This window comes from Palaemon carinicauda, chromosome 21, assembly GCF_036898095.1.
Source record: "Palaemon carinicauda isolate YSFRI2023 chromosome 21, ASM3689809v2, whole genome shotgun sequence".
Taxonomy (NCBI): domain Eukaryota; kingdom Metazoa; phylum Arthropoda; class Malacostraca; order Decapoda; family Palaemonidae; genus Palaemon; species Palaemon carinicauda.
The window spans coordinates 48,673,462-48,687,584 of NC_090745.1; the positions used below are offsets into that span (position 1 = coordinate 48,673,462).

At 37.9% G+C, this 14,123-nt stretch overlaps 1 protein-coding gene across 1 annotated transcript in view; it reads right to left on the reverse strand.

Annotated features, from left to right (window-relative positions):
- Window positions 1–534: 534 nt before the first annotated feature.
- The window catches only part of LOC137615275 (secretion-regulating guanine nucleotide exchange factor), a 660,562-nt gene continuing 646,973 nt past the window's right edge, over window positions 535–14,123 (reverse strand). Inside the window, exon 8 of the mRNA XM_068345004.1 lies at window positions 535–1,447. Within this exon, the coding sequence (XP_068201105.1) occupies window positions 1,195–1,447 (253 nt within the window). The 3' untranslated portion in view covers window positions 535–1,194. The remainder of the gene's footprint in view (window positions 1,448–14,123) is intronic.

The window sequence follows — 14,123 nt, forward strand, 5'->3', positions numbered from 1 at the left end:
GTACATAAGTACTTTTGAAGAATACCTACCTTCATAGCCTAAATAAGTATTCAATAATTGTAAACAGCATGAAATATAGGAATAAAAAAATCAATAAACAAGCATGGATGACCATACAAAACTCCTTCCACTAAAAACTAATTGAAAGTACACATAAAAAATTATTGATCACTCAAGAAACCTCAAAAATTCGCAAAAGACAATTTGGATATAAATATGTAGTATACAAAATTTTTTTATGCATGCATACGTAGATACATATGCATATGTAAAGTGCATGTTTATACATTAAATAATTAGATTAGAAACACATACATATACATTTATATATATTTATATATATACACATAAATATACATATATATATATATATATATATATATATATATATATATATATATATATATATATATATATATATATATATACTGTATATATACATATATATATATATATATATATATATATATATATATATATATATATATATATATATATATATATATTTACATACATACATATATAATATAAATATATGTATATGTATATGAAACTATGAAGCAGCTAAAAGCTACTAATCATGGACCACAGAGTTGAAGTGCTTTCTTCCCTCCAGCACCTGCAAAATACACACTTGCCTAACAATTACTAATATTTTTGGCACTAGCCTCATTTCCAGGAACCACTGGCAATGCTGAAATGAGTAAAAGTTTGATTTATACTCTGCATAAACATCATAACTTAGTAAAAAAAGAAAAAGAGAAAACTTAAAAGAAATATTGTACTAAAAGTTCTTCAAAATTTTGTCTGAAATTTCTAAAACACATTAAATGGAATGCCTAATCTGAGAATATTAAAAAAAAAAAAAATAGTATAAAATGTCTACATTAAATCACTATAAAAAAAATCACATTTTCAGCCCATTTGAAAATCTTAAAAAATGTGTATTACTCAAGGCACTGAGCTAATACAAAGAGTCTGTTGCACCTGCTGTTATCATCTAAACCTTCCAGGAACTATTCACATACCAATTATTTTCTGTACACAAGGCATCCCACAGCAACAATGTCACTATAGTTCAAACATCAATAACTCAAGACTTATGACGGGGGTCAAGGCTTTTGCATTAAAATACTTTTCATCACATCTAAATCATAGGTAAATCACCTCACGAATAATTATTTATAGAAATATTTAAAAAAGCTTTACAACAGCAAACGAGTGTCCAGAGCCAGCCCCAACCAATTGTAGATTGCCCGGGAGGGCTACCTTTACAGGTCGATGAATGTTTATGGTTGTCCCATCACCACAGTTGCCATGTTCATTCCATCCCCAGGCGAAGAGAGATATATCTCCATCAGCATTACTTGTTAAGGCTAAATTATGTTCTGATCCACAAGCAATGCCTTGAATTTTTTTGTTGATGGTTAAACTTCTTGGTATGAATCTGTGACACATAAAAGTACATTAATAACATACTCCCCAGGTTAAAAATTTGTGGTTGAAGCTTGTTAGAGGCCAAGATACTAGGTACTAGATGCTAGATACTATATACATATACATATATATAATATATATATATATATATATATATATATATATATATATATATATATATATATATATATATATATATATATATATATATATATATATATATATATATATATATACATATATATGTGTATATGTATATATATATATATATATATATATATATATATATATATATATAAATATATATATACTGTATATATATACATACATATATATATATATATATATATATATATATATATATATATATATATATATATATATATATAAATATATATATATATATATATATATATATATATATATATATATATATATATATATATATATATCTGTAAATATTTGCTTTTCTTAATTTTTTAGTATTATAGTAAAGCCATGTACGATAAACACTTAAAATACTTTGACAATATGTAAATAAAACACATCTTCATCCTTAAAATGCTAACACTGCACAAACAAAAAAGGACTATGAACGAAGGCAATTGCTTAAAAATTTCTTTATAAAATGTCATAAGACTGCATTAAACCTTTATTTAAACTTTATTTCCATATGCAGGAGGTTGAGGCTGGACAACATGCTTCCTCCTCCATAGAATTCAAAGTAGCTGACATGGTGGAACAAGGTAAAGATCTACTGCTGAGGTAAGGTCCTAATGCTGAGTCTGATTTTGATGTACTGGCACCCCTATGGCACAAAATGTATTGCATATATCTGGGTATAAGCTCAAGGGCAACCTGTGAGAAGGGAGCTCTTCCGCCCTTCTAGGTAATAGACATGGTGTGAAAAAACAAATTTTTTTTCTTTACTTCTATACTCACCTGATGATCATATTACTTCTACAGAATCTCGATTTATCAGTATTTTGCGTTAGGTGCCAGTTAAGTAATAACTGAGAAGCGAGTTGAATACAACTTGACTTTATTAGACAGACATTGAGCTTACATACTAGAACTTGCGAGCAAGAACGGCACAAAAATTCAAAGAAAATTAGACATGAACTATCAAGTTTAAACAGGTTGGTTTATTAAGACTGCAGAGAAGAATGAGTGAAAAGATAACCATCAAGACAATTACAGTGGGCGGTATGTGGATCCCGCCCCCCCTATAAACAACATACATGTGAAATAGGGTGCCAGCTCTTGAGAAGGGTACTGTAGGCGGGTCATCTGGTGGGAGATATGCAGGTTTTAGGCGATCAATGGAGTCACCATCTTCTTTGCCACGCAAGTTAAGCAAGGGTGCTTTCGGCATACGATGGACGAGGAAAAGGCCTGTGTAAGGGGGTGTTAGCGTCATTGCGCGTAAAAACATGCATTGCGGAGTGCAGATCTGTTGGTGTGTTGCTTAGCTGGTGGCTTGTAAGTCTGGTGGCATGGAGATTGTCGGAGGAGTTTGCAGACGGAAAAAATTTGGCAGGGACGACCAACGGGTCGCCATACACCATTTCAGCAGCCGAGGCATCCAGAGCATCTTTAAGAGTGGTCCTCAGTCCCAGGAGGAACCAGGGAAGCTGGGTAAACCAGTCAGAGTCTTGCAGCAGGACATCAAAGTTGTTTTGAGGGTGCGATGAAAATGTTTGACCATTTCGTTGGCAGCAGGGTTGTAAGCGGTTATCTGATGTAGATTGATTCCCAGGAGGTTCGCTAAGGATGTTCACAATTGAGAGGTGAAAGTGGTACCCCTGGCAGAAGTAATATACTCAGGAATACAAAATCTCACTATCCATCCTGAGAGTAAGGCAAATGTGCAAGAGGCGGACGTTGAGTTTCCATGGGAATGGCTTCCGGCCAATGAGTGGATCGAGCAATGATGAAAAACAGGTAATGATATTCTTGTGATGTGGGTAGTGGCCCAACTACATCGACATGAACGTGAGCAAAACGACGTCAAGGTTGAGGAAAGGTGGCCTCTCCTGAATCCGTGTGTCGATGTACTTTTAAAGTTTGGCATAAAGTACAGGTGCTAACCCATTCCTTACCATAATCAATATTGCCGTGCCAAATGAACATCCTCTTCAGTAGCTGTACAGTAGATTGGAACGAAGGATGTGAAAGACCATGAATAAAGTCAAACAAATGTAAGTGCATGGGAGGAGGTATATACAGTCTAGGTCTACCAGTACTGACATCACAGAGCAGGGTGGCGTTGGAGTGGTCGAGGGGGCTGTCTTCGCAATGAAGGGATGTGCAGGATGTCCAAGTGAATGGCAGCCAATGTGTTTTTTTTGACAGGGTATTGGCAGCGGTATTCAATTTACAAAGACATGTTGAAGGGTGCAATTATATCCAGCCATGGCAGAGAGAAGTCGGTATTGATGGGTTAATACGGTGTCAGACTGTCGAGTGAAGGTGTGCACCAGAGGCATGTGGTTCGTGCGAATGACGAAGGGAGTACCTTCCAAGTAGTGGAAAAAGTGACGTACAGCAAAGTGCACTGCCAGCCATTCACCTTGGACAGTTTTGTACTGAAGTAAGACAATGGGCGGGGCAAGCCGTTGACCACTTCCTCGAGTACTGCCTCAATAGCGCTTCCCTAGCATTGATGGAGAGATTGATTGATTAATTTTAAGTCCTTTACCAATACCGAACAATAGAAGACCTCCGATAAAGGTCTAAAAGTAATTCTCTAGAGTCAACAAGGAATAAGCAAAGTTCCAAAGGCTCCTGTGGACAATCCAATACCAGCATGGTCTACAGAATCTAAAACTTTTATTTAGCTTGGGGTGGCTTTAGAGTATATTTCACAACCATAACTAATTTTAAAAAAAAATCAAGACCTTGTTTAATTTTCAAAGTCTTGCAGTCTGTCCCCCACTATGTATGGGACAAAACTTTTAGAAGACTCATAGAGCCTCAAGGCATTTTACTTTTGAAGCTTTCAAGTGGGGAACCCATGTAAGCCTACAATAAAATATCAACCCTAGAAATCTAGCTTCACTTACACATGGGATGCATTAATCTTTGATGTATATATTCAGGTGTAGATGTACTTCCCGAATATGAAAGAAATGGACAACAACAGGTTTACTGGTTGAGAACTTAAATCCTTTCATATCTGTCCACTGGATAATTTTGTCAATTGAGAGATGTAGTTTTCTCTCAACCATTGTCATTTTAGCAGAAACTTGTGTGTCAACCAAGTGTGACCAAAGCAAAGATGACAAAGAGACTTTCGGGGCATCATGTAATACATCAAAGGAGATATATTTGTTACTTCTCTCATTTTACTGCCCTCTAGACTATCCCAGTGTTGTTGCCAATTATCATAAAACAATTTCTTGATGTTAGGTAGGAAATCATTACAGGGAATGGGATACCTTCTTGGTAGCAACTCGGATACAGCATTCTTTGCCAGTACATCTGCCTTCTCATTCCCAAACACACCTATATCTGCTCAAACCCATCAAAATCAAACCATTATACAATAAAGCCATTCTAAAATCATTAAAAGTAAAGGGTTACTAGAGGCATTGATAATACATTAAATGGAAGCACCTTACTTCTAATTATATCAAGACTGTATATGAATTGTTCAACCCAAAATCCATAAGGTTGAGGAGATTTTGGGTGCAACTGAAAGTGTGATGTGTGCTTTTCAAGGCTTGCATTCTGATAGGCTAAAGAATAAGGAAGCCTTTGCAACCTAAACCAATATCGAACAATAAAAGACTTTCGATAAAGGTCTAAAGGTAATTTTCCAGCATCAACAAGGAGACTTGTGATAGGCGAAGTTCTAATCGCCTATCTCATACCAGCATGATGTATTGAATCTAATATCTTTAATCAGCTTGGGGTAGATGAGGAGTATATTTCAAATCCAAAGCTATTTTTTTTTTTAAATCAGGGACTTGTATAATTCTTAAATAGTATTGCAGTCTTCCACCCAGGATGTATGGGACAATATGTTTAAAAGATTCAGAGCCTTAAGACATTAGCTTTTAATGCTTGTAAGTAAAAAACCCATGGAAGCCTACAAACAAATATCAAGCCTAAAAATTTAGCTTCACTTACACATGGTATCTGTTGACCTTTAATATATATCCGGATCTGGATGTATTCCCCGAATACGACAGAAATGGACAACAACAGTTTTGTTTGTCAAAAACTTAAATCCATTCATATTAGCCCACCGAATAATTTTGTCAGTTGAGAGTTGTAATTTTCTCTCAACCAGTGCCATTTTAGCTCCAGCCAATGATATGCAGAGATCTTCAACAAATAGTGTTGGGAGAATATCTTGAGGAATGACAGAGGATATCCCATTACTGGCTATGCAAATATGACATTTCCTCTCAGAAAAAGCTTCCCCACTCACACTTGATAAAATCTAAGTGAAATAAATGATTGAATGAACAATTGTAGCTCTCCTTGTAATCCCAAATTATGAATGGTTTTAGGTATACCATATCTCCATGCAGTGTCATGTGCCTTTTCAAGGTAAAAAAAAAAAAAAAAAAAAAAAAAAAACCTGTTAAATGGTGCTGTTTGGAGGCCAAGACTTCACAAATAGAGGACTCAAATCGTATCAGCACAATCATTGAGTGCATTTTTCTAAATCGATACAGAATAGGTGATAAAATACCCATCTTTTCCAGGTACCATATCAGTCTTGCATTGACCATCTCCATGATTTTACATAAACAAGATGTCGATAGTTTAATGCTAAAAACTTGTCCTTACTAGGTTTTAAAAATGCTAAAATAATGGCTAGTTCCCAAACACTTGGATAACTATGATCATGCCACATTTTATTGATAAGGCTTAAAATAAATAACTTTGTATTAATAGCTGCATGTTTAATCATTGCATATGGAATTCCATCTGGTGCAGGGGCTGTATCCTTACAAGTAGCAAGTGCGGAATCAAATTCTCTCTCAGTAAAAGGAGAATTATACGAATGATTGGTTGACTGATTATGAGTTATCTGGCATCTCAACATCTAAGGTCATTGATGCCGATATTATTTGTTACAAATAAAAAAATAAATATTAATTCAGTTTAAGATAATAAAAAAAAAACATTCCTGTAACAGTCAGATAGCTTTCAGATGACCTGCATCTGAAATATATTTTAAAATACCAATACTATTGTACGACACATGTAAGAGAATCTTGGCAAGGATGAACAGGCCATCCTCACCTTGAGCCTCAAACAGATGTGTATTTCTTTCAGTACTATAAGTGGGGCATTCGATCAACAAATGTCTCCCTATCAAGGGTACCAAACAGTCGTCGCAATATGCTGGGTGTTGCCCATTCAACAAAAACTCGTGTGTCAACCGAGTATGACCAATGCGGAGACAAAAAAGAGATTTCTCCCACTTTCCGGGCATCATGTTATACCTCAAAGGAGATATGACATTTGTTACTTCTCTCATTTTATTCCCATCTAGACTATCCCAGTGCTGTTGCCAATTATTATAAAACAATTTCTTGATGATAGGTAAGAATTCATTACAGGGAATGGGATACCTTCTTGGTAGCAACTTGGATTCAGCATTCTTTGCCAGTATATCAGCATTCTCATTTCCACACACACCTACATGTTCTGGAACCCAACAAAATCGAACCATTATACCTCTCAGTCCAATAATAAAAAGCCATTCTAAAATCTTTAAAACTAAAGGGTTACTAGAATTAAAAACTTATAAAGCTTGAAGGATGCTCCTTGCATCACTAAAAATGGTAAAATTACCCTCCTTCTCCAACGCTATTCTCTCAATAGCTGTTAGTATGCCATACAGTTTGGCAGTAAATATAGAACTATTAGAGGAAGTGCACCTCTACAATCAAAACCGTTACTTTGTACTCCAAATCCAACGCCAGCAACAGATTTGGAGCATTCAGTATATATAATAGTCAATCCCTATGTTTTGCAACATGTTCCATAAAAAGAGACCTGGCTTCTAAGTGAGTCATATTCTTTTTAACTCCAATAAAGTATTTACAAGATACCTCTGTCATTTTCCATGGAAGCATTGATGATAACTTGAATGGAAGCACCTTACTTCTAATTATATCAAGACTGTTTATTAATTGTTTAACCCAAAAGCCATAAGGTTGCGGAGATTCTGGGTGCAACTCGGAGTATGATGTGTGCTTTACAAGGCTTGCAGTCTGATAGGCTAAGGAATTAGGAAGTCTATGCAAACTACACCAATAACAAACAATAGCAGACTTTCTGTAGAGGTCTGAAGTTAATTCTACAGCATCAACAATGACACTTGGGATAAGCGAAGTTCTAAATGCTCCAGTGGACAATATAATACCAGCATGATGTATTGAATCTAATATCTTTAATCGGCTTGGGGTGGCTGAAGAGTATATCTGACACCCATATCTAATTTTCGGAAAAATCATGGCCTTGTACAATATTCAAATAGTATTGTGATCTGCCTCCTTCTTGCTAACATTTCCTCTCAGATAGAGCTTTCCCCACTCTCACTTGAAAAAATCTATGTGAAATAAATGATTGAATGACCAATGGACGCTCTCCTCGTAATCCAAATTCATGAATGGTTTTAAGTATACCATATCTCCATGTAGTATTATATACTTTTTCAAGGTAAAAACAGACTTTGTTTCAAGGTACATCAGTCTTGCATTGACTATCTTCTCCATGATTTTACATAAACAAGATGACAATGTAATTGGTCGATAGTTTGCTGCTAAAAACTTGTCCTTAAAATAAATAACTTTGTATTAAAAGGTACATATTCAATCATTGCATATGGAATTTCATCAGGTCCTGGGGGCTGTATCATTACAAGTAACAAGTGCGGAATCAAATTCTCTTTCTGTAAAAGAATTATACGACTCTTCCCTTCCTGTACTGATGACCAGGAGCTGCTTCACACTTGGACGATACATTTGAGAAATGACCAGCCAGGGCATTGCTAACATCATTTGCTTCAGTCACAAACTGACTGTTCACCTTCAACACTGGTGGTGGGTTTGGGGTACTTTTGCCTTCAATCTTTTTTTATTTTCCTCCATACAGAAGACGGTGGTGTTATACTGTTGATTGAGGAAACAAAAGATACCCGAGATTGGCACCTAGCTTCTTTCCTGGTACGACGGAACTGTACTCTCCACTTTTTGTATGTTATCAAATTTTCCTCTGTACCGCGTCTTTGCAATCTAGTCAAAGATTTTCTGTTGGCTCTGTGCAAGACACTTAATTCTGAAGACAACCAAGGGACTGGTCATTGTTTGAATAATCTTGTGGTTTTGGGAATCAAATTGATTACTGCTGTATCGAGAGTTCAATTCAGTAGATTTTTGGCATCATCAATACTTTCAAAGTGTTCTGCACTCCCCTCGATTTCTCTTAGCTAACGAAATTCAACCCAGTTCGCCTTGTCAAGATTCCATCGTCGCGATCTCTGTAGAGGTGGACCATTGTTGGTGTTTATAATTGGTGCATGATCATTAGTATGCCAATCATCCAATGTCCTCCAATCGAATTTAAGAAGGCTGGTAGAGCTTGCAATTGAAAGGTCAATGCATGACAAGGTACAGTGATGCCTCAGGATACGAAATTAATCCGTTCAGGATGCGGTTTCGTATCCTGATATTTTCGTATCCTGAGTCGCGTTTTACATGTAAATAGCCTAATCCGTTCCAAGCCTTATAAAAAGTCACCTTTTCTTTCATAAACACGCTAAACTGTAGTAATAAACATGCAATGCAGCCATTTCTATCATTCAATAATTAACACAACCGTTAAAAACAGCCTAATCCATTCCAGAAACCACTATGAGATTATTCAATAATGTAGTAATAGCCAAGTTATCCCCCCCAAGCCCAAAGAAAACGGTCCGTTTTCTTTACTACTGTATAAAAGTTACGGTACTGTATGTACGTAAAGCATTTAGATCAGTGAAGGTGTATTGTTACCTGTACGTACACCTAAATTAATGATTGATACCTGTACACTCTGAAAAAAAGGTTACAGTTAATTAGTGTAACAAAAAAGTTGAAACTTACTTTTTGATTGAGACGATGTCCGATAGCGAAGTCGCGGCAGAGGAGGATGGCATAAGGCAGAAAACGTAACAAGTGACAGACTACGTACAGTAATTTACACACTTAACACATTAACACTTAAACTTTACGAAATAAAAAAATGGCAGAAATAATTAACACTTAACATTACGTATGGAAAACTATAAAAATGAAAGAAAAAATTACTTTAACACTTAACAGTAACATAAAACTTAAAATTGAATTTTTTTTTTTTGCTTTTTTATAACTTTACGTTTTTCTTATTTTCTAAATCTCTTCTACTTCTTCATCACTTTCTTTTTTCTGTTTCTTTTCTTTACTTTCACCTTCTAATTCTTCATCCCTTCCTCTTTTCTGTTTCTTTTCTTCACTTTCACCTTCGTCTTGGCCTACTAATACCGCTGGCCTCTTTAATAAGAAACTATCCATTGAAGCTTGTTTCTGCCTACTTTTCAACACATTTCTAAAATGCGTTAGGCAAACGTCATTGCAGTGTTGAAGCGCACGGTTGGTATGTACTTTTTCTGGATGTTCCTTTTCGACGTAGTCTGCCATTTTATGGAAACATGCAAGAATTTCCTTGATGTCTGCCGTTTTCAAAGGTGCAACATCCTCCTCATCACCGCTAGAGAGCTGCTCTTGAAAATCACTCACTTGCATCGTCTCCAACTCCTTTAAGTCGTCCGTCATCAACTCCTCGTGGTGCTCCTCGATAAGTTCATCGATATCTTCCGCGCTAACTTCCAGCCCCATGGACGTACCAAGATGTACGATGTCAGCCACCTCAGACTGCTGAATTGGTTCAGGATCGTCAACGATCTCGGCTTCTCCTCCAGGCTTCCCGAACCCCTCGAAGTCTCGTGCAGAGACAGCATCAGGCCACAGCTTCCTCCAAGATGAGTTTAGGGTACGCCTCGAAACTTCCTGGCAAGCGAGATCGATGAGTTTGAGGCATATCACGATGTTGAAGTGATCTTTCCAAAATTCACGCAGAGTGAGGTTTGTACTCTCTGTGACTTGGAAACATCTCTGGAAGAGATGCTTCGTGTACAATTTTTCAAAATTAGAAATAACTTGCTGGACCATGGGCTGGAGGAGAGGGGTGGTGTTAGGCGGTAGATACAGGACCTTTATGAAGGAATACTCGGCCAGAAGATATTCCTCGAGGCCAGGAGGGTGAGCTGGAGCATTGTCCAACACCAGCAGACATTTCATAGGGAGGCGCTTTTCTTCCAAATATTTTCGGACAGTCGGACCGAAGCAGACATTCACCCAATCAATGAACAGTTGCCTCGTTACCCAGGCTTTTGCATTCGCCTTCCACATCACGGGAAGGTTCTCCTTAATGACTTTGTGGGCTTTGAAGGCTCGGGGATTTTCTGAATGGTACACCAGCAGGGGCTTCATCTTGCAGTCCCCACTGGCGTTTGCACAAAAAGCAAGGGTAAGCCTGTCCTTCATAGGCTTATGTCCGGGTAGCCTCTTCTCCTCCGCCGTGATGAACGTCCGACGAGGCATTTTCTTCCAGAAAAGCCTAGTTTCGTCGCAATTGAAAACTTGCTGCGAACTGTAGCCTTCCTGCAGAATCAACTCGTCGAACGTTTTAACAAAGGCTTCGGCGGCCTTCGTGTCCGAGCTGGCTGCCTCCCCATGCCGTACCACTGAATGGATGCCAGTCCTTTTCTTGAACTTCTCGAACCACCCACGAGAAGCCTTGAACTCTGGGGGTTCCTGCTGGGATGTTCCTTCTCCTGCTCCTTCTTCGGCCTGAGCACGCACGAGATCACCGAAAATGGCGGAGGCCTTCTGGCAATTTGTAGTCTCAGTGATGGTGTCTCCTGAGATCTCTTTGTCCTTGATCCACACAAGAAGCAGCCTCTCCATCTCGTCATGCACGTGCGTCCTCTTGTTGGAGAAAATAGTGACGCCCTTAGAAGGTGTTGCTGCTTTGATGGCCGCCTCCTGCTTCAGGATGGTGCCTATCGTAGACGGATTCCGGCCATACTCCTTGGCGATCGCACTTAAACGCATGCCAGACTCGTACTTTTTCACGATTTCAAGTTTCGTCTCCATCGAGAGCATCGTCGTCTTCTTCTTTCCTTCGGCAACATTCTTGGGACCCATGGCTACAGTAATACGTAATATAATACACTACGTAACGTTATATACAGTCTATGTATAGTAAACACTAATACAGTACAGTGCACAGTAACGAATGTTTATTAACGATAACACGTGGCGTACGAATGTACTGTATATTAACACTAAGTCAAACAAGCGAAAGCACACAATGTCTGTTAACGATACCGCGGTCGGAACGAAAAGAGAGAGAGAGAGATGAACGCCCGTGCGTAGGCAAGCTGGGATAGTTGCCGACCAATAGGAAAGCAGGATCTTATGGCGTCAGCTAGCGTCTGAGTAGGGAGATAACCAATGGGTGAGCGGGAGGCTGTAAGTGAGTCTACCCAAGTTCAAAGTCAGGCGGCGCGCGCTTTTTAAAATTACTCTCGGCGAAGAGTTGGGATCTCGTAAGGTTTTCATATCCTGAAATTTTATCCGTATCCTGGGGCATAAAAATCTTCGAATCACTTTTCGCATCCTGAATTTTTCGTAAGCAGAAACTTTCGTATCCAGAGGTATCACTGTACTTGTCTGAACAAGGAAGTGTGTGGACTCTCCTGTACTAAGGAGTCCAACATCCTCGTTTTCCACAATTGATGATATCATATTGCCCCTGGTGTTTGTTATAACACCAGCCCACAAAAGGATGTCTACCATTCAAATCTCCAACTAAAAGAAAAGGTTGTGGGAGTTGTTGAATAACCTCTACTAAATTATCACACGATGTTATCATTTGGAGGCAAGTACAGAGAGCAAATTGAATATTCTCTCTCTATATGAATCTGTACAGCCACTTCCTGCAGAGGTGTATGGATAGGCAAAGACATTTGAGGAACATCTCGACGAACACACAGGAGACTTCCGCCGTGGCTCCCTACTCGGTGATCATATGGTGTCCTTTGTCTAATATATTCGCGAGGACAAGGGGTATTAGCATCAAGCTTGTCTCCTGTAGACATACGATTATGGGGGAATGCTCGTGAATTAAGAGCTTAAGTTCTTCTTATTTGGCCTTTTTAAACCCTGACAATCCCATTGCAAAATGGAGGAAGCGAGTATGGTTTATTTTTGGGAAGAACTTTTGGATGAAGTCTTTCCATTAGTAATTTTTGATCTAACACTATTTTCCGGTGGGTTTTGTGTTTGTGATTTTCTTTTTGTCCTTTTGATCTAATTGTTGAGGGGGATGGTGGACCTCAACTTGAATTTCAGACAAAGCATCATATCTATTTGATATAAAAATTCTAAAATGTCTTATGGAAGGGGGTGAGAGATATTGAGGTCTCTCTCTTTTCCGATAAATAGGTGGTGATCTACTAGGATTTTGTACCTTCCCCACTACAGGTGCACCTGGTAACTTGGTTTTAAGTGGAATCTCCATTAAATCAGGCAAGAACATGGCCTGGGAGAGGATAGTACCATCCTCTGTAATTGGGAATAAGGGTTGGATAGTGGTGGGCAATGTCTTTTTGTTGATACACATTGCTACCGCCCAATTTCAATATAGTGAGCCCTTGCTACTTCGCGGTTCGACTATCGTGGATTCACGACTTCGCGGATTTTTTTCATAACGCATGTATATACATATATCGCAGATTTTACGTATATTTTGAAAATAGCCGCGATATATGAAGACCCCAAATATTTTGTTAATTCCATTAATAATTAGTAATATCTGCTCTTACTGATGGTTCATTGCATTACATATGACATATAATTCAGTACAGAAAGAAATAAAACACGAAAAGAGAATGTGATCATACGATAATTCAGTATACGTAGTAAAATTAAATCGAACATGAAACGCAAATCAGATGCAGTCTGACTTTGTCATATTTGAATGGTGTAAGGCTGCTGATGGCTACTACTACAAATGTAATGGATGTGCATCTTTTCCATGAATCTTTTGTATGTATACATACGTAGTACTGCATCCAATAATATTCTTTGTTGCAAAAATCACATCTCGAATAAGCGTACATATCCTACAACAAAACAAGCGTAAAATAGCGTACGTAAAGCATACTGTATATAGTACCTTGTATTTGAATTTGTAACTACTACGTAGCATGTAAGACGGACTGTGATTGGTTCCAGTGCTGATAGATGACGAATCAGCTCCCAAGTTTTGTAATCTAGCCTGTGATTGGTGTTTTGACCGCTTCTCCGATCCGCAGCATCTTCTCGCGGCCACTTTGTTTGCCGCTCTCTCGCCGGGTAGATGCTGCTACGTTACTGTGTAATTTTAATCTGTGCTGTGCGTGACTGTTTGAAGTTGAACTTTTTGTTGAACTTTCTGTTTAACCCCTACAATGGCTCCCAAGCATTCTGCTTCTACTAAGGCTGGTAGTGAGCCTAAACGCCACAGAAAAATGATGAAGATTGCTGAGAAGGTGACACTTCTCGATATGTTGAAAGAAGGCAGAAGTTAGGCGG